Raw genomic sequence first — 24,797 nt, 5'->3', positions numbered from 1 at the left:
GGTGGGAAATGGGAGGAGGCAGGGGTGGAGCCCATAAAAAGGAGGGTGGTAGTAGGTGGAATAACTTAATGAAGCTAGAGAGGCTGAAGATTTCAGAAACCAAAGGCAGACGTTCTGCCCTAATATTGCCAGGTCACACAATGGGACAGCTTCCCTAGTGGAGCCTGGGAAGAAGGCAGTCTTGGTAGTGTAGCAGGCACTAAGCCAGGTTCTGGTCCTGGCCCTAGGACCCTAGGCAACTGCATGACCTCTAAAATCCGAGCTCTGCTAGTCATTCCATTCAGGCACATACTTACTGAGCACCATTTGTTCTGGGCTAGGGGTAGGATGGCAAACCTCTTCTATAAAGGGCCCAATGTTTTAAAGTCTAAACATTTCAGGCTTTGTCACAACTACCCTACACTGCCACTGTAACACAAACACAGCCATAGACAAAATACATATGAACATTGCTGTGTTCCAATATAACTTTATTTATGGATACTGAAATGTAAACTTACCATTTTTATGTACCATGAAATATTATTTTGATTTTTTTCCCCATCATTTAAAAATATAAAACCGTTCTTGGCTCACGGGCCATACAAAAGCAGTAAGGAGGATTTGGTTCGTGGACCGTAGCTTGCCAACTTCTGCTCTAGAGATACAGCAGTGAACAAGACAGGGTCTTTACATCCTGTGGCTCTGTGACTACCACTTCTACAGGCTGCCTCTGGCTTTGGCTGCAAGCCCTGTGAACGTAAGCCCTGCTTCATCTGGTTGTACATTGGTAGATTCTGGCCTTCTTTTCCTTTGGAACTTCATATAGCCACGATGCCCACACTGTGGGGTCCCAATCATTAGCGGCCTCCTTGACTGTACCAGGGGCTCCTCACAGCCAAAGAGGTCTTAGGCTTTATGGGAAAGGTTTAAGTGTCCGAATGGGGTGAAAAGGAGGCAGTAAAAGAGGAAATCTGTACGTGGGTGGTGGAAAAGGCTACAAGGCAACAGCAAATGCGTAACTATTTCTCCCAGCAGTTTGGAAGAAAAAGCTTAGATGAGATTGCACCATTATCTGTATGTGTTGGGTAAGCAAGTGGTGGGAGCTGATAGAAAGAGAATGAGAGAGAACAGTGAGCTATGGGGACTCTATACACTGCACTATACCACAGTGCCCCCATCCTTCAAGTCCCCTTCCAGAATCTAGCTAAGATCCTTCTCCAGGGAATGCTGTCCAAAGATAACTGCCACCTATATATGTATTTAATGAAGTCTGGTAGGGTCTGCATTACTGTTGAGTTCAATCACAATTAGTTGAGGGGTGCATGTGGCTCATTTGGTTGGGCGTCCAACTGTTGATTTCAGCGCAGGTCGTGATCTTAGGGTCGTGGGATCAGGTCCTGCATCGGGCTCCCCACTCAGCACAGTCTGCTTGTCCCTGTCTCTCTGCTCCTCCCCCACTTGTGTGCGTGCATGCTCTCTCTCTCAAATAAATATCATAATCAGTTGAGACCCCAACTGGTGCTCGCAGATACAGAGGCTCTATGGAGGTTCTCTAGCATCACCCAGAGGCCTATGGTACACACCCAAATATGCCCTTTCTTAAAAGAACGCCAGGTCGAGAGGACCACTTGCACAGAACCTAGAAGGTTCTTCAGGGCACTGGGGAAGGCACTAAGGATCATACAAACCCAAAAAGGCTCATAGCTGCATTTCCAGCTCCTGCTAGGACCCTTGCAGCTCACCAGCTTCAATCAGAAAATCCTTAGAATCATGAAAACATACACGGAGGAAACTGGATATGACCTTAAAGGTATCCAGGTCAACCCCTTCACTTGATAAATGGAGAAACTGAGCCACAGAATGGCTAAGTGGCTTGTCCAAGATCATGATTTAGAGTGTCAGTGACCAGGTCCTGCTTTCACTAAATTACAATACCTCAACTCTACTTATTCTGAGAGAAAACATAAAAAGATTAGCAACAAACAATAAAGAGCTAACAATAATGAAGTACCTATTATGTTAGGTACTATTAAGTACCTAGACAATCTTCACAACGACCCTCCCAGGTATGTACGAGTAGTATCTCCTTCTGTGGCTGAGCAAACAGAGGCTTACAGAAGTGAGATTTCCTCAGGCCCCAGAGCCGGCAACAACAGCACTGAACTCGGAACCCCGGCAGTCTGACTGCCAAACGTGCACGCCTGCTGCCTATCACACCCTGCACCCTACAGCTCCATCCTACCTGGTGACTCCAGCTGCGGGGAGAGGGCCGGTAAAGTCGTCGTCCCCAGCAGGTTCCCACACACCCCTCCCTCTAGCTGGCTCACGGGGCCCCTTACTGCCACACCCCCAGGACAGGCCCCCTGCTGTCCCACAGCACAAAAGCCCACCAGCCCTCTCTGCTCTCCTTGCAACTGGCTGCTAGATGGAGAGTCTCCTATCCCGGCTTTGGGAGAAACAATGGTACATGTCTTTTCCCACACAGAGGCAGGCCGGAACCCACCTGAGGCAAGTCCGTCTCCAAGGAGGGTGCTAAGGATCACCAGCGGAAGGAACATTCCATGTCCCGCGGAGGCCACGGCCAACGCTGAGGTGCTCTTTGGTGCTATCCTGCCATGGCACATCTTTTATCCGTCCAAGTTATTTTAAAAAGAAAAAATTTAAAAGCCAGAAGAATTCTAAAGTCAGCCACGGGTAGATTCACCTATTAAAAAAAACACAAAACAACAAAAAACAAAGACATTAAGTGAAAACTTCAGCGATAAGTTACTTGCAGGTAGGCACTTTGGTAAGGAAGCTATAATCACATACAAAGTTGAAAGAATTCTAGTAAGTGAATTCCTGCTGCCAAGAAAGGACAGGCATGTAAGTGGCTTTTCCACGCGTATCTGGGGAAATGCCGAGGCCTGCAGCAAGCTGCCATCAGCGTCCACATCCAGGAGCCAGATCCTTGCAAGAGGACAGGGAGACAAGCACAGTCTCACCTGGAGATCTGTCAGGCACTGCGGAGCTTTCAGAAACTGCCCCGGCTCTGCCCTACCGCCTCCAAGCCTCCAGAAGACAGGAGGAAAGAGGCAGCTGTTGACACAGAGTGCTACACCCCAAGTCAGGCTTTGCCTTTGCCACTTGGACTCAGAGCGAGTTCAACCAACCGAAAGAAAAAAAAAAAAATAGAGAACACATGTCTTAAAGGGAGAAATACACCGCCTAGAGAAGGAATGCAGCAGCGGGAGCCAAAGGCCCATGGCTAGGCTTGCTCAACTGCCAGAGGCTGGATGAGCCCCTGAGGATCTGACGCTGACTCCACAGCCATGAATCTCAAAAATGGGCCAATTAATCCAGGCTCACCCAACATACCTGTGACCCCAGAGGCCACACTTGTTGGCTGTACCTGACAACGACTAGGGGGAGGACGGATTGTAATTGTTAAGCCCCACCCCCCAGGTTAGACTATGACTTCAAACTAGGAACCAGAGTCTTTAAAAAAAAAAAAAAAATCAGAGGTCAAGACTTTTAGGGATTATTTTCTACATGCCTTCAAAAAAGCAGCTGAGTTGAAGATACATTTTGATATAGGCCGATTATTATATTTTAGTTAACTCATTTGATTTCATTTATCCTTGTTTATAACAGGTATTCCAAATAATAAGATTACACTCCCTTTTTAAACTCCATATACACACCTCCTTCACTTTATGTAAATAGATAAGGGAGCCTGCCATCTACAACCCTAATAAAGGATGCCCCTGAGATTCTGCCAGGGATATTAATCAGCCCTGCCTCCCATCTATGTCTGAAGCCTTGACTCAGGCCTACATTCCCTAAAGAGAGTTACTGCAAACAGCAACATGAGTTGTCTCAGTATGAAGGAAAAGCAGCTATGAAGGTCTTCAATGAGCATGAGCCAGGGGTTCAAGAACAGAGCTAACCTTACTGACTACCCCCATACAGCTGTGACTATAGCAGTCTTCTGTCCACATCTTTTACCCAGGCTCCAACTTGAGTCTTTAAAGCTGCAGAAAAGGGGTGGTTCATAAAGAGGTCTAAGGGTAGAGTCTGTAAGTGACCCAAAACAGTACACAAAACTGTGTGTGTGTAAATACGTGGAATGTGTATGCATTTACCTGGCTAAGAACACAAGAGTTAGAATGCCAAAATTCAAATCTTGTTTCCTCTATTATGACCATGTGACCAAATCATTCTCTTAGCTTCCACTTCCTCATCTGTAAAATGGGAACAGTAACCATATGTCTTCATAGGTTTGATGTAACGATTAGGATCAGATAAAACACTTGGCAGCGCCTGGCACTTTGCAAGTCCTCAGTAAACACTGCCTGCTATTGCTGTTGTAATTATTAATAGGGCCTGAACTTAATAAGACCTTAGAGGTCATCAAGCTTCACCTCCTCAATTCAATAGATGCCAAAACCAAGGTCAGAAGAGGTTAAAGAATATGCCCAGTTGGCAATAGGCCCTTTGGTGCTGCCATTTTGGATTCATTCACAGCAGGTAGCTCTACCAGACAGTCATCATCCCCTCAAGGCAACAACCAGTGGATCGCTGAGAATAATACCTGGTTGTGCCACATCACGGCACGTGCACAACAAATATTTCTGTAGTGAATGAATGAGGCTGAATCAGAGTGGTGCTTAGATGTTCTGTACACAAGTGAAGGTAATCAGGAAAGACTACTGGGAAGAGATGATGCTGACTGCTAGTGTGTATGTTCAGTGAAAAAGAAGGAAAAAAAGAAGGTACCAAATACAAGTGGAAGAGAACAATGGGAGCACAGCACTCTTGGCAGAGGCAGAGTTAAGGGCTAGGCTAAGGAATTTAAACTTTACCACGAAAACTATGCAGAGCTTACAGGATTATAAACAGAGAAGTTACAAGACCAAATTCATTTAGGAAGATCACTCTGGCAAGGATTCTGAAGGTGGGGGGTGCGGGGGGGTGATTACCCAGTGGTAAAGGATCTTAAATTTAGTATTTTATAATTAATGTGGAGCTTTTTTGAGGGCAATTTGACAACATCTGTCCCCAAAATGCACACATTCTCCAACCTATCAGTTCTGCTTTTACAACCTGTCCTCAAAAATCACATGAGCAATGATGCAGATGCAAGATAGTCACTGCACCCTTTGTGCTGGCAAAAGACTGAAGTGAGACGAGTTAAACAAGTTGTCATGCACACATGTAATGGAATACTATGCACTGGTTTGAAAAGAACTAGGCAGGTCAGTCTGTACTCATGTATGGAATGACTTCCAAAATTAGCACATGAAGAAAACCATTTATGAATACGCATGTATTTTTAAAGGGGATACACATACACACACCTGTCTGCCCACAAAATCTCTCTCTGGAATGATGCACAAGAAATCGGTAACTAACAACTGCCTTCAGGGAGGAGAAGTGAGTGATTAACAGGAAAATAACTCATTTTTCACTGTATGTATTCCCCTTTAATCTCCTTGAGCCTTGTACCTTGTGCATGTATTACCTATTCAAATAGATAAAATGGAAAATAAAATTAATGTAGTAAGGTTTTCTTGCAGCCACTTGTCTCCTCCCTCAACAAACTGACTGACATTCAAATAAACACTTCACACCATGCCCACCTTCAGTAGGACTAAGCCCCTTCTTACTCCCGAAGTGTCTTGAGCACCCTGCTATGACTACACCTCTAACAGGTTAATACATCTACATGTTTATCTGTCTCACCTCACCAGATTTAACGTTCCTTGAAGGCAGGGACTGTGAATTACTTAACAGAAAAGGCAGGGCCTGGCACCTGACAGGCGGGGAACTTGCCAAACTCATGAATACTGTGGGAAGGAGCCAGTACAGTATTAGGAAGAAAATGCACACATACGAGCTCCAGTTTTAAAGAAACAACTGACTCCTCCCTTACTGCTTAAGCAGCTACCTGGGCCAAAGGACCAATTCCACCACAAAGCCTAAAACCTGATCAAGCACAGAACAGATGGGAGTAATGACGATGGCAGCTCTGCAAAGAAAAAAGATGAACAAAGGGCAGTCAGTGAAGTGTTTACATGCAAGGCTAGGCCCCGAGTTAGTGCTTCAGAAGTAATACAGAGAAAAGGGAAGCTCTACAACCCCAGGGTATTGCTCAGAATGGGAGAACCCAGCTACTGTGTAGAAAGGGTCACCTATATACATCTCATCATTTTAAGAAGGGATCTGCTTTGAACACAGAACGTAAAAAATAAAATAAAATAAAACCTGTCCTTTAATTGTGACTTTAGACCAAGTGAAAAGAAAACCACATCAGAACAAATTAACTAGATATTCGTTACCCCTAGAGAAACACATAGACAAAAACTTGAAGGAGGAGGAGAAGGATCCATTTCACTTGAGTGTTCCTTTGGTACCTTTCTCTCCCAGAAAGAAAGTAGATGCTGGTTGTCAGGGGCTGGGGAAGGAAGGAATAGGAAGTTAGTGTTTAATGAATACAGGGTTTCAGTTTTGCCCGATGAAGAGTTCTGGAGATGGACAGATAGTGGTGATGGTCGTACAACAATGTGAATGCACTTAATGCCACTAAGCAGCACACTTAAAACTGGTCAAGATGATCGATTTCATTTTATGTGTATTTTACCACACACATTTTTAGAAAAAAATTATTAAAGAGGAGCGGGGAGGAGGGGAAGAGGAGCCTGGAACTAAGTCTCATGTTCAAAGCTGGCACTCATCCAGCTCACAAGGCAAGTAACATTTAAACTTAGAGGTAAGACGAGAGAAAAGGGTCTGGGGCTGCAAGTCAGTCCCCTCTCTGCCACCAAACAGCTGGCTGGTCACGAAGGCTCCCTGGCTTCCATTTCCACATCTAAAAAAAGCCTCGAAGGTCTCTCTCAGACAGAGAATTCTCCACAACATCCAAGCTTCTCTGCATATAATACATCTCTTCCTCCAACAGCCTGCTTTCCCCTCTAAAATACAGGGTGAGGAGGAGTCATGGAAAATTTACATTCATCCTTCTGATATTCCATCTTCAGGACTGGTGCTGCTGCCCCAATAGCATGTGGTAAAGAGAGACCCCATGAACCAGGCCCTCAAGGTCAGTATCTGGTCTCTCCCACTTCTGTGAACTCAGAACATTAAGAGCTGGGTGACTGTGCTCTGCTGAACGTCATGAACACTCATTTCCTTTCAGAATAATCCTCTATGAGGATCCACTGCTCTGATTTTGGGGAAGCCACTTACCTCACCTCTGCCTCTATAACCTTATCTACAAAATGGGGCTGTTGCTTGAACTATCTCCACACTCTCTAGTGAGGCTCAAAAAGAACAAAATACAAAGGACAGCTCTGTAAACTGGTACGATTCGGGTCCTTCTATCTACAGTTTCGGCCTAGGACCCAAGACAGCAGAGGGCTACCTGAGAAACTGCTCATAAAAATAATGATGAAAACATGACAGGCTTCTGGAGTAAAGGGCAACCTGTAACACAAGCCCAAAATCCACATGGTTTGCTTGCTTATTGTTGCCACAGATGCTTCCAGGTTAATCAAAGAGCCTGAAAAGATTAAAGGTATCCTGGGAGTCACCTTCAAAAATGGCTCACAGCCTAGGGAAGCAGCAGCAGCAGCAGGTGGGGCCAGCCACGACACAGGCAGAGCACCCTGCCCCTGAGAGAGCTCAGGGCCAGATCTCCTCAGCCCATGAGCCTGGTTGCCTTGGGGCCTGCCCCTGTGGAGAATATCATGGTCCTGCTGCAGTAGCAGGGTCATGTTACACTCTACTGAGCTCTCCTCTGTGGAGACAAGAGTCCTGACTCTGTCAAACTTGACTCCCAGGTACAAAATGGGTTTTTCTACAGTTCTATGAGATCTGCCTCAGTCTACGTGTAATTTTCAGGACAGATTATTTCCGAAACCATGACCCATCTCTCCATTAGTTAAGAGAGGGAACTGGATGGGTAAAACCAACATAAATCCTTTTCTTGCCTCAGACCTAGTCCAGAAAGGGGATGGTGGTAGTGGAGAGTCTAGAATGAGAAAGTCTGTTCCTATGATTATCCACCTTCACCAACCCCAATGCTGCTATGTGATGGGGCAAGACAAAGAACAGTTTGTGAAATGTGACCAGAATTTAACCAGTTAATTACCTTTCCGAGTGTAAAGATAAGAAGTCCTAACTCTGTGAAGTCCGAAGTCCCCCAGAGGGTGTGATAAGAGAAGTGGCCAACAGGCCAAGAAGGCCTCCCTTACTGCTCCCTTTCTTCCCTCTATATCTCCTCCAATTCCCTCCTACTCACCCTGAAACAGCTGGGCCACAGCAGCAAAAGACATCTAAACATTAATCAGATCTTAATGCCTTCCACTCTTCCCTCCAAAATGAAAAATTGAAGTTACTTCTAGATGTCCTCAGTTTCCTTTTTTCTCCCCCTGTGACTCTTTCCAATCTTGTTAACCTCTATATCTTCCCCCTTTCTTTTGTGCCACTAACATGTGAAGGCTTCAACAGGCACAAAGTCGTCTTCTACTGGACTTGGAGATCCTTGACAACCAGAATGTTACCTTACCCATTTCCTTTTTATCTCCAGCTCCAAAGCCCAAAAGACACAAAATCAAACTTCCGTTAAAATTCACCTCCTAGGGGCGCGTGGGTGGCTCAGTTATTAAGCGTCTGCCTTGGGCTCACGGCATGATCCCAGGGTCCTGGGATTGAGCCCCACATCAGGCTCCATGCTCCACGCTGGGAGCCTGCTTCTTCATCTCCCACTCCCCCTGCTTGTGTTCCCTCTCTCGCTGGCTGTCTCTCTGTCAAATAAATAAATAAAATCTTAAAAAAAAAAAATTCACCTCCTAGATATCCCAAAATAACCCTCAGCTTTCCCCATAAGCCACGTAAGCCAGAGTACGGTAGGTGTTAGAGGTTTGTTTTTTATTTTTTAATTGCTTTGATATTCTTTTTTTTTTTTTAAGATTTTATTTATTTATTCGACAGAGATAGAGACAGTCAGTGAGAGAGGGAACACAAGCAGCGGGAGTGGGAGAGGAAGAAGCAGGCTCCCAGCGGAGGAGCCCGATGTGGGACTCGATCCCAGTACGCCGGGATCACGCCCTGAGCCGAAGGCAGACACTTAACCGCTGTGCCACCCAGGCGCCCCCGCTTTGATATTCTTTGTATCTTTGTCTGGTTTCCCCAGAACTGCTCTCCACATCGTTCTGTTGTCACACTTTACCCCTACCATATCCTCAGGCTTCAGACAGCAGGGACACCAGCAGACACACCCCCACCCCCACCCCCGCCCCATCCCTAAGCCTCTCTTTAACAGTCTCCAACATCTCTTCTAGAACCTAACAGCAGGATGACTGCAGCCATGGACCTAAACGCACAAGACAGCGGTTAGTCCCAGCTCCACCAACCAACAGTGGACTGACTTCAGGCAAGTCAATTATTCTCCCTGGTCTTCAGGGGGTGGGCCTGGATGATCCCCAAATGCCCTTTCAGTTCTAAAGACTCTGGAATGTCTTCTAGGGAACAGGAGGGGCCGAGAAATATTTCCTCTGAAAACATAAGTCAACAAAAGTTCTAACTGGAAGGAAGAAATGTTAAATCCATCCTCTTTGTTCTGCATGAGCAGTCCTCTCCCCCCTCATCTCCCAAGACCCATCTCAGCATCCATCTCCCTCTGCATTGCAGCAAACTCAGGAAACTCCACTTTCCCATTTAGAGCTTAATCAATCCATCAGCACGTTTGTATGGGCCATCCGTACACAGTGTTCCTACAGTGCTTTCCAAAAATAACAAACGTCTAACAAAAAAAAACCCAGCCTCTGTGCGTGTGTGTGCGCGCGCGGGTGCGTGTATGCACAGATCACTGCAGAGCTGTAAGGGCCCAGAGAGAAGGAGCAAAGACGCAAGAGAGGACAGACAAGAACAAAACAACACAGACTCAAAACAGGACAGAAAAAAAGGAGAATGAAGGCAGACTGGCTGTGAGCAGGAACTTGGCTCAGGCCGTAAATTTCCGACCCTGAAGGCAGGAAACCACTTCTCTAGTCCCAGCTTCACCAATACTGATGGGCTGAACTAGGACAAATCACACTGCCTCCCTATGCCTCTGTTTCCTCATCAGTAAAATGAAACAGTTCAACTAAACGTTTCTCAGGGAGGCTGGGATCGTGGAAAGATTCTAGCAGACTGGGCCAGAATCTATGCTCTGCTTGGATATTATTAGCTGGGTAGTCTAGGGCAAATTATTTTCAGTTCCCATCTATAAACTGGATACACAATACCCACACTTCATTGGATTGTTGTGAGGTGGAAATGAGATAAACGTGAAGGATGCAGGACGGTGTATTGGGACAGTGGGCACTCAAATTAATGTTGGCTAAGACCCCTTCCTTCTCTAAAAGCCTATAAATTGAGTGCCCACTGGATTCCCAAACGGCACTGTTTCTGCAGGGATGGAAACATATGCCCTGAGACTAAGCTCAAAACAGTTAAAGTGAAAGAACAGCCAACGGGTTAAACAAGTGAACTTCCAAGGTTCTCCCCCATGACATGCTAAAAATATATTTTTTAAGCAACTTAGCATTCCCTCCCCCCACATTAAATAATTATGTATGTGACTATACTAAGGTAGTATTTGTGTTCAGGGGGACCTAGGAGGTTTTCTAGTCCGAACATGTTGTAGGGAAGGACGAGGCACAGAACTTACATGTTTGTTACATATATGTGTACACACACACACACACTCATTACCTCATTAAAGAGGTGCCATTACCCCCATTTTACAGGTAAATGAAATCCAAGGGGCCGAAATCTATTCTCCTGCTTTTCTACTGCAAAGGGCTTCCTGCTCTTTTGTTTTCCAAATACAAGGTCAAGTTTAGTTGCATCTCTTCTAAGAAAACTCATCAATTCAGCCCACAAGCATGGAAGGCCCTTCTGAACCCAAAGAGAGTTACTGCCTGGACCATGAATGGGACAGCCAGTCATATCCCTCCCTAGGGCCTGCTCAGTTACTTAACTGTTGCATGCTACATTTACTACAGGTAGTAAATCCCTGCAGAGACCACCAATTCTGCCTCTTTCTACGCCCCAAAGTGCTCAAAATTTACTTGTTCACTGAAGGGGGGAAAGAGATAAACCCAAAAGACATAATTTGTATAGGAAACAAGAAAGCAAAGTCGCAACAGACATAAAACAGGAGAGGAAAGGGGCATAAATCCTTAAGTTTTGGCCAGGTAGCAAAAAACGTGCTTGGCAGAAAGGGCTATAATTGGTTCCTAGACCCCAGAGATATATCTGTGTATCATCACACCCCTCTGCTTGGTTCCCATCAGAGCTGAGTGGAGCAGGCTTCAATACCCACTGGGCAAATCAAGTCTGGGAAGCTGATTTGCTAAATCTGACTTCTTAGAGCTCTGTGTTTGCGGTGACTATACTGCAATTCAGCAAATATTTACTGGCTGTCTTCAGTGCAAGGCTTGGGTGATCACAGAGATGAAGTACGGCACAGACATGAATTCCTTACCCTCAAGGAGTTCACAATCGACGTGAGAGGAATAATATGTTTATCTGTATAACACTGTGAAAGTGTTACAAGGGTCCAATAAAAGGGTTGTGTGGGTTTTGTTTTGTTTTTTAAGTGCTATGAGAATGCAGAGGAAATAGGAACAAAGACTTCTCAGTGGGGCTAGCAGGAGGTGAAAGAGAAAGGTTGAACTGGACCTTGAAAATCATGCACATACCTAGTGAGCTCTCAGGACAGATTTGCATGCATAGAGCTAATTATAAAGAGAGAAAAAGAAATGGAGAAAAGCAATTCACCAAAAGGACGGCAGAGAGAAAGAGACCGAAAAAAATGGTAATTTTGTCTGCCAGGCCCCACTGAATGCTGTGTCTGGTAAAGAGAAATAAATATCTATATACCTTCAATCAAGATATTTAGGTGCTAGGTTTTGGTTTCCAAAGTACTCATAGCTGTGCAGGAAACACCTCCTCTGGGTCAAAAATAGCAAACCCAGGAGAACTGGCTGATGCAGTTATGTTTACTTTTTACCATCTCTGTGGATGGCTTCCCAAAGGCCCCCAAATGGGATGGTATAAACAGGTCTGTGTCACTTCCTGGTTCTCAGGCCTTCTGCTACATTCCCAGTCAGTCTGGGAAGGCTGCCTATTTAAAAATAAACTTTAAAAAACTCACCAAAACCCCAACTCTAAACCGCCCTTTCCTCTACTTCATTCAATTTCACTAAAATTAAAAGGGATTGAGCAAGAAATGAGACACAAATGACCACAAAGAATGAATTCTCAGCTCAAAACAAAAATATATGCTGAGTTCAGGGTCAGGAGATCTGGATTCTCCTCATGTCCTGCCTCTAACTGGAAAACTTGACCTTGAGCAAGCAAGATAATTCATCTTTCTGCACAATAGCTGCTGCAGCATACCTAACTCCAGTGCAGTTACCCAATCATTCTGGACCTCGGTTTCCTCCTTATCTATAAAATAGCACTAATAATAGCTACCTCATGGGTAAGTATTATACCAGGAAATGCATATAAAGCACTTAACATAATACCTGGCGCTTGGTGAGTCATCGAACATGGTAGGTATTTGAATTATTACCACCTATCATTATTATTATCATTATTTTCTCAATATGTAAGGGTTGAGGTAGATGACCACTACCTGAAGAACTTCTCTGGCTCTAAAATCCTATGATTTTAAGTCACCACCTCTTTTTTTTTTAGGGGCTAGACAGAAAGGAAGGAATATAAACTTGGCAAAACATGACAGTTACAAACACCTCCTCAGCATTTATGTTACAAACACTAGGATACAATTAGAAAATCCATCAGTGAATAAAAAGGGCCATACTACCCTCCCCAATGGAAACATCTTCCCTATTCCTGCATTAAACCCAGCATGTGGCAAGCTCACCCATGACACACTGTGTATCTACTCCCATGAACACCAAGGACAAGGCCCTCTGGCCGACATGATCTGACTTCACCCACCTCTTCTTTAATGTCAGCAGCTCCTTAAAGCAGCCCCAAAAGATAGCACAGTGGCCAATCCAATACTTTTCCTTTAAAGATTTTATTTATTTATTTGAGAGAGAGAGAGACTGCACAAGCAGGGGGAACAGCAGGCAGAGGGAGAAGCAGGCTCCCCACTGAGCAAGGAGCCTGATGCGGGGCTCAATCCCAGGATCCTGGGGTCATGACCTGAGCAGAAGGCAGATACCCAACCAACTGAGCCACCCAGGCGCCCCCAATCCATTCATTTCTAATAATGACTAATCCCTCCACAAAGTGTTCCTGTTTTAAATAAAAAAGTGCCTTGTCCTTAATATAATATGAACGTGGCTAAGTCAAATGCCCTTCCCTAAAATTACAGTGTAACCATAGGTATTCAACTTTATCAAAGCCAAAGTGCTAGCTAAACTATAATTAAATTCAGATGAAATTAATAAACTTTTCCTTTTTGATGTCCATTATGTGCCAAATGCTGTAGAAGATGCCGAAAACTTACAGGATGGGATGAGTGAAAACAAAAGAGGGTGGCACTGAGGTTTTTGGCCTAAGTGACAGGGTGAATGGTGAAAGCTACCAAAGGAGAGAAAGAACACAGGTAGACAAGCAGATTTTAGTGAAGAATGTAATCAACTGAGTTCAGGTTATTCTTGGACATGCTAAATTGTAGTTACTTCAAGGATATTCAGGTAGAAAGGTCTAGCAGGCAAATTAGAAATGAGTATGGTGCTCACTTCAGCAGCACATATACTAAAATTGGAACAATCCAGAGAAGATTAGCATGACCCCTGCATAAGAAATGAGTATGAAATTCTGCAGAGCACTTTGAGCTTGGAGTTAGCAGCCTGTAAGTGAGTGGTTGAAACCATGCATAATAGATGGACTCACCTTAGAGTAGAGTGAGAAGAGAAGAAAGTCAAGGACAGAATCCTGGGAAGAGCAATAACTTTTTAAAGGAGCATACCAAGGAAGGACAGCCCATGAAAGACACTCCAAAAAGTACGAGGAAACCAGGCCCTGTGCATCATGGATGTTAAGGGAGGGACAGAGACAGTGAAGGAGGATGTAGGGGGAGTTGGCAGTGAAGGTCCGGTAAGATGAAGACTGCTCTGGTCATAAGACCATTAATGACCTGATCAAGAGCAGTTTCATTTGAGTGATGAGGGTAGACCATATTGATCTTAACATGAATTCAAAGTGAGAAAGTGGACACAATAAAGGCGAAACTATTAGGGGAGAGGGGTTGGAAAAGAAGGGAGAAAAAAGACTGGAGGGTGGCTAGAAGGAATTTGTATCTTATAAGCTGTGCCTTCTCAGTTAACCCAAGGATTTTAGTTGAGATTCCTGAATTGCCCAGATAGCTTGGAGAGTTCTCTCTGAACTGACACTCCCACATGCTGTTGTTGGCCAAAGCTAGGGAGAAGCTGGGGATGAATATCAAAGAGCTGCCTCCTTCCTTAATGTTCAATAGCAACAAAAAACCCTCTCCATCCCATCACCCCTACCCCAAAACTCCTACATCTGTAAGATTCATGAGTGGGAAAAAACGGTCAATCTAGTAGCAGGGCCAGAAGTGACCTTTCCTCATGTCTCTCAGGCCTTAAGATTCTCCATAAATATGGTCCCACTTCCTGCCATTTTCCTCCTTTCTACTGAAATGCCTAACCTGAGTATTTTTCCCTGAGGTTCTGGTTCAGGCTCCGGATTCTAGGAGCATGTTCTTTACCTCTATCTCCTGAAGCTTAACAGCAACAGCCCCAATCAGGTATGCACTTAAGCCAAACAAGACACTGTCTCCTGGCTCTAACTGTTCTCCTCCATCTTGCGTAAATTCCAAGAAGCCTCTGAATCTATAACCAAACCATGACTCTTCCTGTCCTCTCCCTCACAAATTACCCAAACTTCCTGTAAGCTGTCAAGGTTGGACTGTGAGGCCCCAAGCAAAAGCAAGAAACAGGAACTTGCCTATTGTTCCTTCCCCTTTGATTAGTCTCACACCCCTGCTTCCACCTATACCCTCCACCAAGGCCTACAAGTTCCAGTTCTAGCTCCAGTCATACTTCTGGTTCTCCAGATGTGGGGCTCTAAATCAGGACCTGAGAAGAAAGGAATGTAATTCACAACAGATATTCCCTTAAATCTCCAAACACACACTCTAAAAATAACCTCAGGGGCGCCTGAGTGGCACAGCGGTTAAGCGTCTGCCTTCGGCTCAGGGCGTGATCCCGGCGTTATGGGATCGAGCCCCACATCAGGCTCCTCCTCTATGAGCCTGCTTCTTCCTCTCCCACTCCCCCTGCTTGTGTTCCCTCTCTCGCTGGCTGTCTCTATCTCTGTCAAATAAATAAATAAAATCTTTAAAAATAATAATAATAATAATAACCTCAAATTAGCCAAAGTTCAGGCAGAGGTACCAAATAAAGAACTTCATAAAGTCCAGGTTACATCCTGGAAGATGTTAAGAGGGGTTAGGATAAACACAGCAGATGAGAAAGAAACATCATAAATTAATGAGGGAATCTGGTATTTCCCTCCAGATAAAGCATCTGGACTCATTTCTCACAAATATCTTTCTTAAGGAACTTACTGACTTTATTCAACACCTATATTGGGCACCTACATATTCTAGATTCCATGAAAGGTACAAAGATGGAGAAAAGCATATGCCCTACAAGAGATTACAGTCTACTGAGGGAGATAAGACACATATAAAAATAACCACAATACGAGGTAGAAAGTGAAAACACATGGGTGATATATAGCCAAAATGCTAAAGAGAAAAGATGGAAGTAAGCTGGAGCCCAGAGAGGGAAATGAAACTGTTACTTACAGGATCATTCAATGTGAGTTTTAGAGTTACACAAAAGGGACTTCAAATCCTAATTCTGCCTCTTGTTTCTTACAGGTCCCAGGTGTACTGTTTTAACTGCTATGAGCCTCTGTTTTGTCACATATACCATGGGGGTAACAATACCTGTTTCGTAAAATTTCAGAGAGTCCATGATTCACACATATTTGAAGAGTTTACTATAGTATCCGGCACAGAGTCAGACTAGGTAAGGTAGAAGGGCTACTGCACATAGAGTTAACGCCCCTCTCTTCCCCACACAAGGCTATCTGGACCTAATTCATGCACAGGCAGCTGGTCCCCTGCTCTTTGTTCATCCATTGTGCCTATCAGTTCAGTTAGCTGCCCAGGTAAAATGGGAACATGGTCCGGAGATGCAAGGAAGAGACTCAAAGTGTGTGTATATGTGTGTGCTCATGTCAGGATAACACCTGGAAGCACACACCCAGCATTCTGCTATAAAGTGCAGCATTAAAATACAGGTAAAATTACAGATCATACCATGTATAGCATGATACTGAATCATTCTTTTGGACATAGGTATCCAATAAATTTGTGGCAAACTGACGTGATCTGAATCTGGTTGAATTCTCAAAATCTGTCTCAATGGATACATTTTTCAACAAGTGAACACAAGAGGAAAAAGACATCCAAGGTTAAAAGTTGGTGTAAGGTGACAATCTGAGGGACTTCTACCTCCAGTCATGATGGAATAACAGGGACTAGATTTATTCTCTCTCCTTAAACTACCAGAAAGCCAAATATAATATATGAAATAATAGTTTTCAGACACTCAACAATAGGCAGCATAGGGCAGTGATCCTTGAATAAAGGGAAAGAAATGCAGTGAACCCTACTAGTGCCCTACCACCAGGACACAGAGTAGAGAGGAGAAATCTGAAAGAGTTGAACAATCTCACTGAGTCAAAGAGACAGAGCTGGGAATTTGGGGAGACCAACATGGCCAGAATTTACAGGGCAAAATAACTGAAAAGAAGAGGCCACAAAGAGAAAAAAGCCCCAGAGATCTGTAGAGAGATCCCCTTGAGCCTTTGGCTGAGTACTCGTCTGTGCATATGTGTGAGGAAATTAGCAATCCTGGAGAAAGAATGAACGGAAAGAAGTAGGTGGCATAACCCCCAGAGTTCACACAGAGCCAGAAATACTCATGTTCCCATTGGCCAAAGTGGAAAAATCTCCTAATACACAGGGCATCAGATGCAATCTTCAGAAGGATTTGGCCTTAGAATGGGACCATCCCAGCCCTAGACTAAAGGCTGTTTTGGACCCACCCTAACAAAGCGAGAAAATAAGCCTTGAAATGAAAGGATCGAACAAATTCCAAGTAACTGAATTGCTTCCTAGAACAAAGCCCAAAAGTACTAAGAGCAATACAAAAAGTTCCAGCACCCAGAAAAATAAAACTCACTATATCTAGTTTCAAATAAAAAAAAATTAACAGTAATGCAAAGAGGCAGAAAAATATGACCATAACTAGAAGAATAATAAAACAATAGAAACAGGCGTAAAATTGACTCAATGACAGAATTAATGACAAGGACGTTAAAATCTCTATTATAAATATACTCCATGTGTTCAAGAGAGAAGAGGAAGGCATAGGCATGATGAGGAAAGAAGTGAAGAGATAATAAAGACCCAAATTGAACTTGTAGATGGAAAAATACAAATATCTTAAGGAAAAATATGTAGGATAGGATTAAAAGATCAGACACTGTAGAAGAAGAAATTCATGAACTTGAAAACACAGCAAAAACTATACAAAATGATATACACAGAACATCAGTCAGCAGTGGGACACTATCAAGCAGCCTAACATACACATATGTAGATATATTACATACACACACACAATGTGTGTGTGTGTGTGTGTGTGTGTGTGTGTGTGTTGCGTGTATTGCGGGTGGGGCAGGTAGACACACACACAAAAAAAAATTTCAAGAAATAATGGCAGAAAATTTTCCAAATTTGACGAAAACTATAAATCCACAGATCCGAGCTCATCAAACCCCAAGAACAAAAAGAAAACACAAGGCACACCATAGTCAAAATGCTGAAAACGAGTGATAGAGAAAATAATTAAAGCAGCCACAGCAGGTCTGGGGGGGGGAGAGACTGCATTCAAAAGAGCAAAGGATTACAGCAGGTTTATTAGAAACAATGCAGCCCAGGAGGCAATGGAGCATCACGATGAAAGTACTGGGAAAAACGACAGTGTGGCACCGGCTAAGGAAAAATTGACAAGAACTATGAAGCTCCCATCACTAATACTTTTTGTGCTCTGAGGTAACATTTTTCATGGAGGCTTGTGGAAGCATAAGATGGAGAGAGGAGGTGCTCAGTGTCCTTAAAAATATTTATAAGTACAGTATCCTATGAAGAATGAAAAGAGTTAAAGACCCTTTCTTAGGTTCACACAGAGAGACACTTAACCATGTTTTATACCTTTGTATTCAGAACATTAGAGTCTGTAGACTCTTGTCTCTTGTACAGACAAGAAAGGTCTGTCAGAAGATTCACCCCATAGCAAAAGAAAATCAAGTTAGAAATAAAAAGTAAATCTCATTAAGGAATGAGTCTTACCAGCATCAGGCCTGAGTAGACTCCCTGCCTTCAAGTATACATATCTGCTGGTTAAGCTGCCTGACTGGCCTCTACAGATTCAGATGAAAAGTTTTTTCAGAATGGAAGAGCGCTGCTTGCGCAGAAGTAGGTAAGAGTAACTAAAGATATGAATGAGAGTTACTCAATTCTTAGCTCTGCAATCCAGCCCAGGGCAGTAACATCTCCTCATTAAGTACCCTGGGCTGGCACCACATTCTTTAGAGTCCAGCCTGCAGCTCTGCATCCTGGAAGGACCGTTAAGATGGCAATTTATCTGTCCCATGCATTGGCTGGTCTGGTCTCCCCACTAAACTGTACACTAAACTGTATGTGACCAGGAAGGCTGGGGCGCCATCTGCTTTTGCTTTCTTTGTAACCCAGAGACCAACATACACTAAAAAACAAAACAAAACAACACACACACACACACACACACAAAACCCCAACATAGGTGCCCAAAAGGGACCCTCCACCCCAAAATACTTGTTTCCTGAACTAGAGGCTCTAAACTGGGGGCAATTTTAGTCCCCTCCCAGGGTATCTGACAACGTCTAGAGGCATTTCTGGTTGTTATAACTTCGGGGGACGGAATGCTACCGACATCTAGTTGGTAGAGGCCAGGAAGGCCACTAAACGGCCTATGATGTTTCACAAAGAATTAAAGAAAGCAAAGAATTTGTAAGGAAGAATTACTTGACCCCAAATGTCAACAGTGCTGCCACTGAGAACCCTGGCATACGTGAACAAACGCTGCGCTACAGCAGATGCCAGACCTACCTTGGTGGCGCATGTGGTGTAAAATCCCTCACAACACCAGAAAGCCTCTTGTCCTAACACCTATCCCCAGAACAACCCTGGTCCTCCCACAGTGCCTAACTTGAACTTAGAGTCCCTCAGAGAGAGGAACTTAGGAGTTCAGACATCTGGCTTTTAACTCCAGCTCTGCCACTAGCTAATTCTGAATATGTGACAAAACTTTTCTGGGCCCGTTTCCTCCTCAGTAAAATACAGGGATTGGAAAAGACGATTTAAGAGTTCTTCCAGTTCTAAAAGTTCTATTTGCAACGCGAGGTTTGGCCTTATCTACTTACAATAAGCCAAAGAGAGGAAAAGATCCAGTCTTACTGTGAGTATCCACACCCACCCTCTGAAGGGCAGAGGTTCTTATATTGTGGAAACCAAACTGGGCCAAGGGGAGCTCCAGAGAAGCCAGGAACTCAGGCACAAGGAAGGAACGTGGGAAAGGGCTCTGTAAATACTGGCTGAAAGGCCAGCCCAGGCCCTCAGGTTTAAAATATGAAAGTGCTTTACTAGCCTCCCTCCTGCCCTACCCAAGTCAATCTTTTTAATCAGTGTTAGGAGGAGGAGAGAGGCTTACTATTCAAACTATGGGTCATTGAATGGCAGCACTGGCAATCAGCTGGGAGCTTATTACAAACTTGCGTGGAATCTCAGCTTCCATCCCTGATCTCCTGAATCATAATCTGCATTGTAATAAAATTCCGCAGGTAATCCCTATACTTGTTAAAGTTTAAGAAGTCCTAGCTTAGGGAATGCTGCCCTTCTGTTCTCTGCGCTGTCACCTCTTCACTTGGTAAAGATGACTTTAAGACTCTGTCTACATTTCCCCCTAATCCCACCTCCTGGCACAGCTTGTACACATGTACACACACACACACACACACACACACACACACACACACACACTTCAAAACCTTCAAACCCAGAGTCATCAAGAGTGATAGGGACAGGTTACTTTCCCCTTGCCTCTTTCCTATGTCCACACAAGGCCAGAAAGAGCTTAAAATACAAGCAAAATTAAGAGCTTTTTTAAGTGACTCAGCCCACCCCTGCTGTTCAAAGAGTCCCTGGGAGGAGGGATAGAAAATGGGGTGGTGAACCCAAAGGTACAAACTCTGATGGGAAGAGTCTCATCATTTACATCTGAACAGAGACCAACAGGGGTCCAAGGTTTCATTTCTAAGGTTTGTTTTTGCTTTTTTTGCCTTTTTCTTTTTGCTGCTGCTGTCTTATGTTACATAAAGATTCTTGGGGGCTTGGGCTAAAGGGCACAGCACACACACAGAGTAAACAAAAACACAGCAAGGGTTCTCCTAGCAGAGTGGTGGGGGGCAGCAGCTGGAACAAAAGCAAGACCTCAATGAAGAGTGGCAAAAGATAGCATTAGAGCAGAAGACAAAATGTGGGGAGAAAGGCGGCTGGACTGCGCAGTGAAGGAGATTAGGTGGATGCTCACCCCTCACCCTACCCACTGTCACCAGCAGCAGATGGCCCAGCCCCAGGCAGCTGGCAGCGACAGCAATATGCCTGTGCCTGGCCTGCCCCTCCCTCCCCAGGGCAGCAGATGGGGAAGAGCAGGGGGAAGAGCAGGGCAAAGTCCAGATCCATCCCAGGTCAAAGCAACACCTAGAAAGGGTACCCCCCAGGACAGAGTAGCAACATCACTCAATGCTTCACCACACTGAGATGAACCTTGAAAACAACTCTCCGCATTATTCAAGGTTCTCCTGCACCCACATACAACTCATCAGAAAGAGGGCTGGGTAAGGTGGGGAAAACCAAGAACAGCTCCCTGAGAGAGGTGGGTGTGTTGGCCCAGGAGGGGTCATTTAATCATTCAACATTTGCATGTACATACCACATTCCAGGCACTCCACGGGCCAACTGGGGGTACAGTGGTGACAGCAGACACTGTCCTCAGGAAGCACAAGGAAACAGACATTAACACAGTGGGATAAGTGCTGAACACAGAGTGATATGGCAGCACAGAGGAGGGGCCCCCCACTAGTACGGGGGCAAGCAATGGTCTAAACTGATACTGACTATAAGAAGGGGCATTCCAGGGAGAAGAGCACCAAATGCAAAAGCATGGAGGCAAAAGAAAACCGGAAAGTGCAAGTTTTCCTGCCGTTTCAGCCTCTGGTCACCCTGACCAGGAGCAGGCTCATGGGTCTGTGTGGGGATCCTAACACACTACTGTCTAAAGGAATCTGGGGTCTTGGGGTCATCTTGTAAAGTCCCATCTATCCATTTTAGGAGGGGAACTGAGGTCCAGAAAGGGGCTATGACTTACCCCAGGACATGGCTTGCTAGTGGCTGAACCAGAACTCAGTTCTCCTACCTCTTCACTTAAGCAGAGTTCCCTTAAATATCTCCCAGTCAGAATCCAACCACTGAGCTCCCTCAGACCCAGTGGCAGCCCCAGCACTGTTCTCCACTGTGCTCTGTCCATTTGGAGCACCCAAGGCTCGGCTCCTGTGCAGGCCTCTGCCTGACAAGGAAGTTCAACAGCATCAGCCTCCAGGAACTCCCACGTGGCAGGAGCAACTCAAGAAAAAGCAAGCGTGGCTACCTGCCTCTGCTGGAAAAGAGGCAGAAGGCACACACAGCAATAATCAAGGTAGGTTGTAATTTTTTATGTTTTTTTTGTTTGTTTGTTTTTTGGGGTTTGAGGGAAGGTTTAGCAAAAAATGGGCCCCCCTTGGAAATGAAGGAGAGTTGTTCAGAAAACTGGAGGGGACTATCCGTCCATACAGAAACAGGAGATGAGTCTGAGTGACTGCCAAACCAGGCAAGCTTCATTAAGACTCTCCTACCCTTTTCCCCTGGAAGCCCACCCCTCCTCTGGCTGATCACACTAAACGAGCTGTGGGAAGCAGTCATTTCAAAGAAGCTGCAGGCCTCCGCTGGCCTAGGCTTGGGGGATAAGCCAGCAGCCAGGGGGCCAAGCCAATGGAACTTCGGGGCACAGCTCCCCTTAGTGTCATCTCAGTATCTGCCTTCAATAGCACTTGCTCTGTGAAGGTCCCCCAGCCTCCAGCCTGCCACCCACCACCCTGGAGCAGTGTGTGCAGTGTGGAAGTACTCATTAGCTTTGAGTGTTAACCCTCTAGAGAATCTGAATAGAAGGCACAGTTACTCAACTGCAAAGCAGAATTCCTCCTCTTCTCGTAACAAAACAAAGATGCATGCCAACGACCACCTAGCTGGTGGAAACTGTGGAAAGAGGCTAAGGGGCATTACAGTTAGGCCCATTTACTAACCTCATCTAGATGCCTGGCAAACCTCAGCTCCAAGGCCTTAAAGCATTAGTATGATGAAAACATTCTCAAGATCAGAATTCTTTCCTGTCCCAAATGCCCTTGGATACCACCTCTGACCTCATATCCAAGTACAACCCTGGCCTTGAGTGCCAGTGCCAGCCCAGGACCCTAAACATGGGTATTCAGGACAAGGAAGTGGCCTGCCAGAAAAACTGACTTACTCAGGGGCTGAAAAGCAATGTTTGGTTTAGTACAACAAAGGGACCATAAAGGGGACCCTGCATACTAAATTCCTTCATATCTGCCATAAGGAACCTCTGGGTAGAGAGGTGTGTGGGGGGAGGGGGGGTGTTGGGGGATAACACTGTAGCTAGACTTCCTTTTCTTTCATCCAAACAGCAACCCTTAAGAACTTGCCTTCCTGAAAGACAAATGCAGTTCATTTCCAAACATCACTGAGAGAACTTCTTGTTTTCTCTCTCTGCTTTTTAAAACAGATGAATGCTCCCCTAGGGAAAAAGCAGCTGTAAATACAGGAGAGGGTAGAAAAAGAATCCTGGTATGAGTTCCAGAAGAACCATTATACCATTGTAAAAAGGGTTCTCAAAAGAAACAACACACCCAATCCAAATAGAAAACATACAACTTCGTTCAAAGTACTTCTCTAAAGTATAACGTTTGGGCAGATGATTTTCTCTATACTCCAAGGCCGTTTCTTCCTCTACTCAACACCATGACCCTCACATACAAAGTGAGTTAGTGATTTTCTTCTCAGAAGACCTGGAAAGAACTAGCTCGCAACTCAATCAATGTATCTGCTACTGGGGGCCTGTCATCATCATCATCATCATCACCATCATCATCATTATCGCCACCATCATCATCAAAGGGCTAAACTTCATTTTCAAACTGCTACAGAAATTTAAGCAAATGTAAGCCATTGTTTTTAGGCAGACTGAGACCACAATATTTACTAGCTGAGAACAGGGTAAGAAGAAGGAATAAATCGGAAACAGGCAGCCTGGCTTCTGGACTTATTACTTTCCAAAAAGAATAGCAATTTTCAAAGGCTCAGGATTCTGGGAAATCACCCACTGGCTTATTATACCCCTCCATCCAACAGTAATGAGGCTGCCACCTCGAAACCCATTTGCCAAAAATAAAAGATCTAAAGAGGTGTTTCAGAGAAAGTTTGTGAGAAGAAAATTCAAGCCAGTTTTATTTTCATATAAGCTACAATTAAATGGCTTTGCCTCTGCAACCACACTTCCTACCTCGAATTCCAGTAAGTTTAGATGTGCCCCATAGACTTAAACTGGATTGCAGGGAATTCTGGCTAAAACTGGTCCCAGCCCACAGCCATATTAACAACTAACCTGTTTCACAGTCCTAGGTGGGTCTGAGAAATAAAAGGGGGATTGAGGAGAGGGTAGGCGCGATGCTTAAAATTCTGCCAAAGTCAGAAAAGGAAGACACTGCTTCTAATTTCATGTAAGATTCTATTGTTAGAAGGAAAAATGCAACAATAAGCTATGAGCCCCTTCAGTGACAAAGCAAAGAAAGAAAATGCTTGTATTTGCAGAATACATTCATACACCCAAATTTCCCAGAGAAATCAATACAAATGCCATTAACACAAATAAATCAAATCCTGAGTCCAACAGGTCTGTTCACTGTTGCCCCTAATTGTCTGTTTTCTTAAGCAATAAGCTTCCCTATGGCTAGGCACCTTTCATCCTTCCTTTTGGAAAGATTCACCACACAGGCATCTGGCCTCACAATTCCCCAAAAACCCTGTAACCAACCTTCTAGTATAAGCACATTTTCCATGTGAACCAGGATTTCAAGAGAATCTCAGAATGAGACAAACTCTTGAGGTACAAGCCTGACCCTTCCAGGTCTTGGTTTCCAGAGCCCTAGAACTTCTGTCTTTGGGCCTCCAGTCCCTATTCTGCTCCAGACCCTACAGCATTCTGCTAGGAACTACACTCTCAAAGCACTGTCAGATCACCTTTCACCTCTAATGGGTCACCTCTGCCTACCCCATGCAGCATCATTTCCTGTCAGTCCTTCATCTATAGCTTGCAAAATGCAAAATGCACGTAAGGCACAGGCCTCACCCCACCTGGAACCTTCAGGGGAGCTGGGGAGGCTGCAAACCCAGACAACAAACAATCAAGGCACACAATAAGGCAGGAGCATCTTTTTCAGTATTCCACGTGGGTGCAATAAAATGCTAAATCGTGACGTATGAATAATTAGAA

At 44.6% G+C, this 24,797-nt stretch overlaps 1 protein-coding gene and 1 non-coding gene across 3 annotated transcripts in view; one reads left to right on the top strand and one right to left on the bottom strand.

The window, feature by feature from the left end:
* SUSD6 (sushi domain containing 6) overlaps positions 1-24,797 on the bottom strand; it is a 95,714-nt gene that overhangs the window by 50,057 nt on the left and 20,860 nt on the right. The window contains exons 1-2 of one of the 2 annotated variants that reach the window (XM_045807947.2): positions 2,967-3,114; positions 2,486-2,686 (exon numbers count right to left, since the gene is read on the bottom strand). In XM_045807947.2, coding sequence (XP_045663903.1) covers positions 2,486-2,606 — 121 coding nt within the window. In that variant the 5' untranslated portion in view covers positions 2,607-2,686; positions 2,967-3,114. Of the gene's footprint in view, positions 1-2,485; positions 2,687-2,966; positions 3,115-24,797 lie in introns of those variants that run through there. The other variant, XM_045807946.2, reaches the window with a different exon arrangement.
* LOC123799086 (U6 spliceosomal RNA) lies at positions 13,726-13,832 on the top strand. Its single transcript, XR_006781503.1, has one exon. It is a non-coding gene; the product is annotated as a U6 spliceosomal RNA (small nuclear RNA).

The sequence above is a fragment of the Ursus americanus genome, chromosome 26, assembly GCF_024610735.1.
Source record: "Ursus americanus isolate L20-20 chromosome 26, mUrsAme1.1.p, whole genome shotgun sequence".
Taxonomy (NCBI): Eukaryota; Metazoa; Chordata; class Mammalia; order Carnivora; family Ursidae; genus Ursus; species Ursus americanus.
The sequence above is the reverse complement of the archived record's forward strand: the minus strand, read 5'-3'. Positions and strand labels throughout refer to the sequence as shown.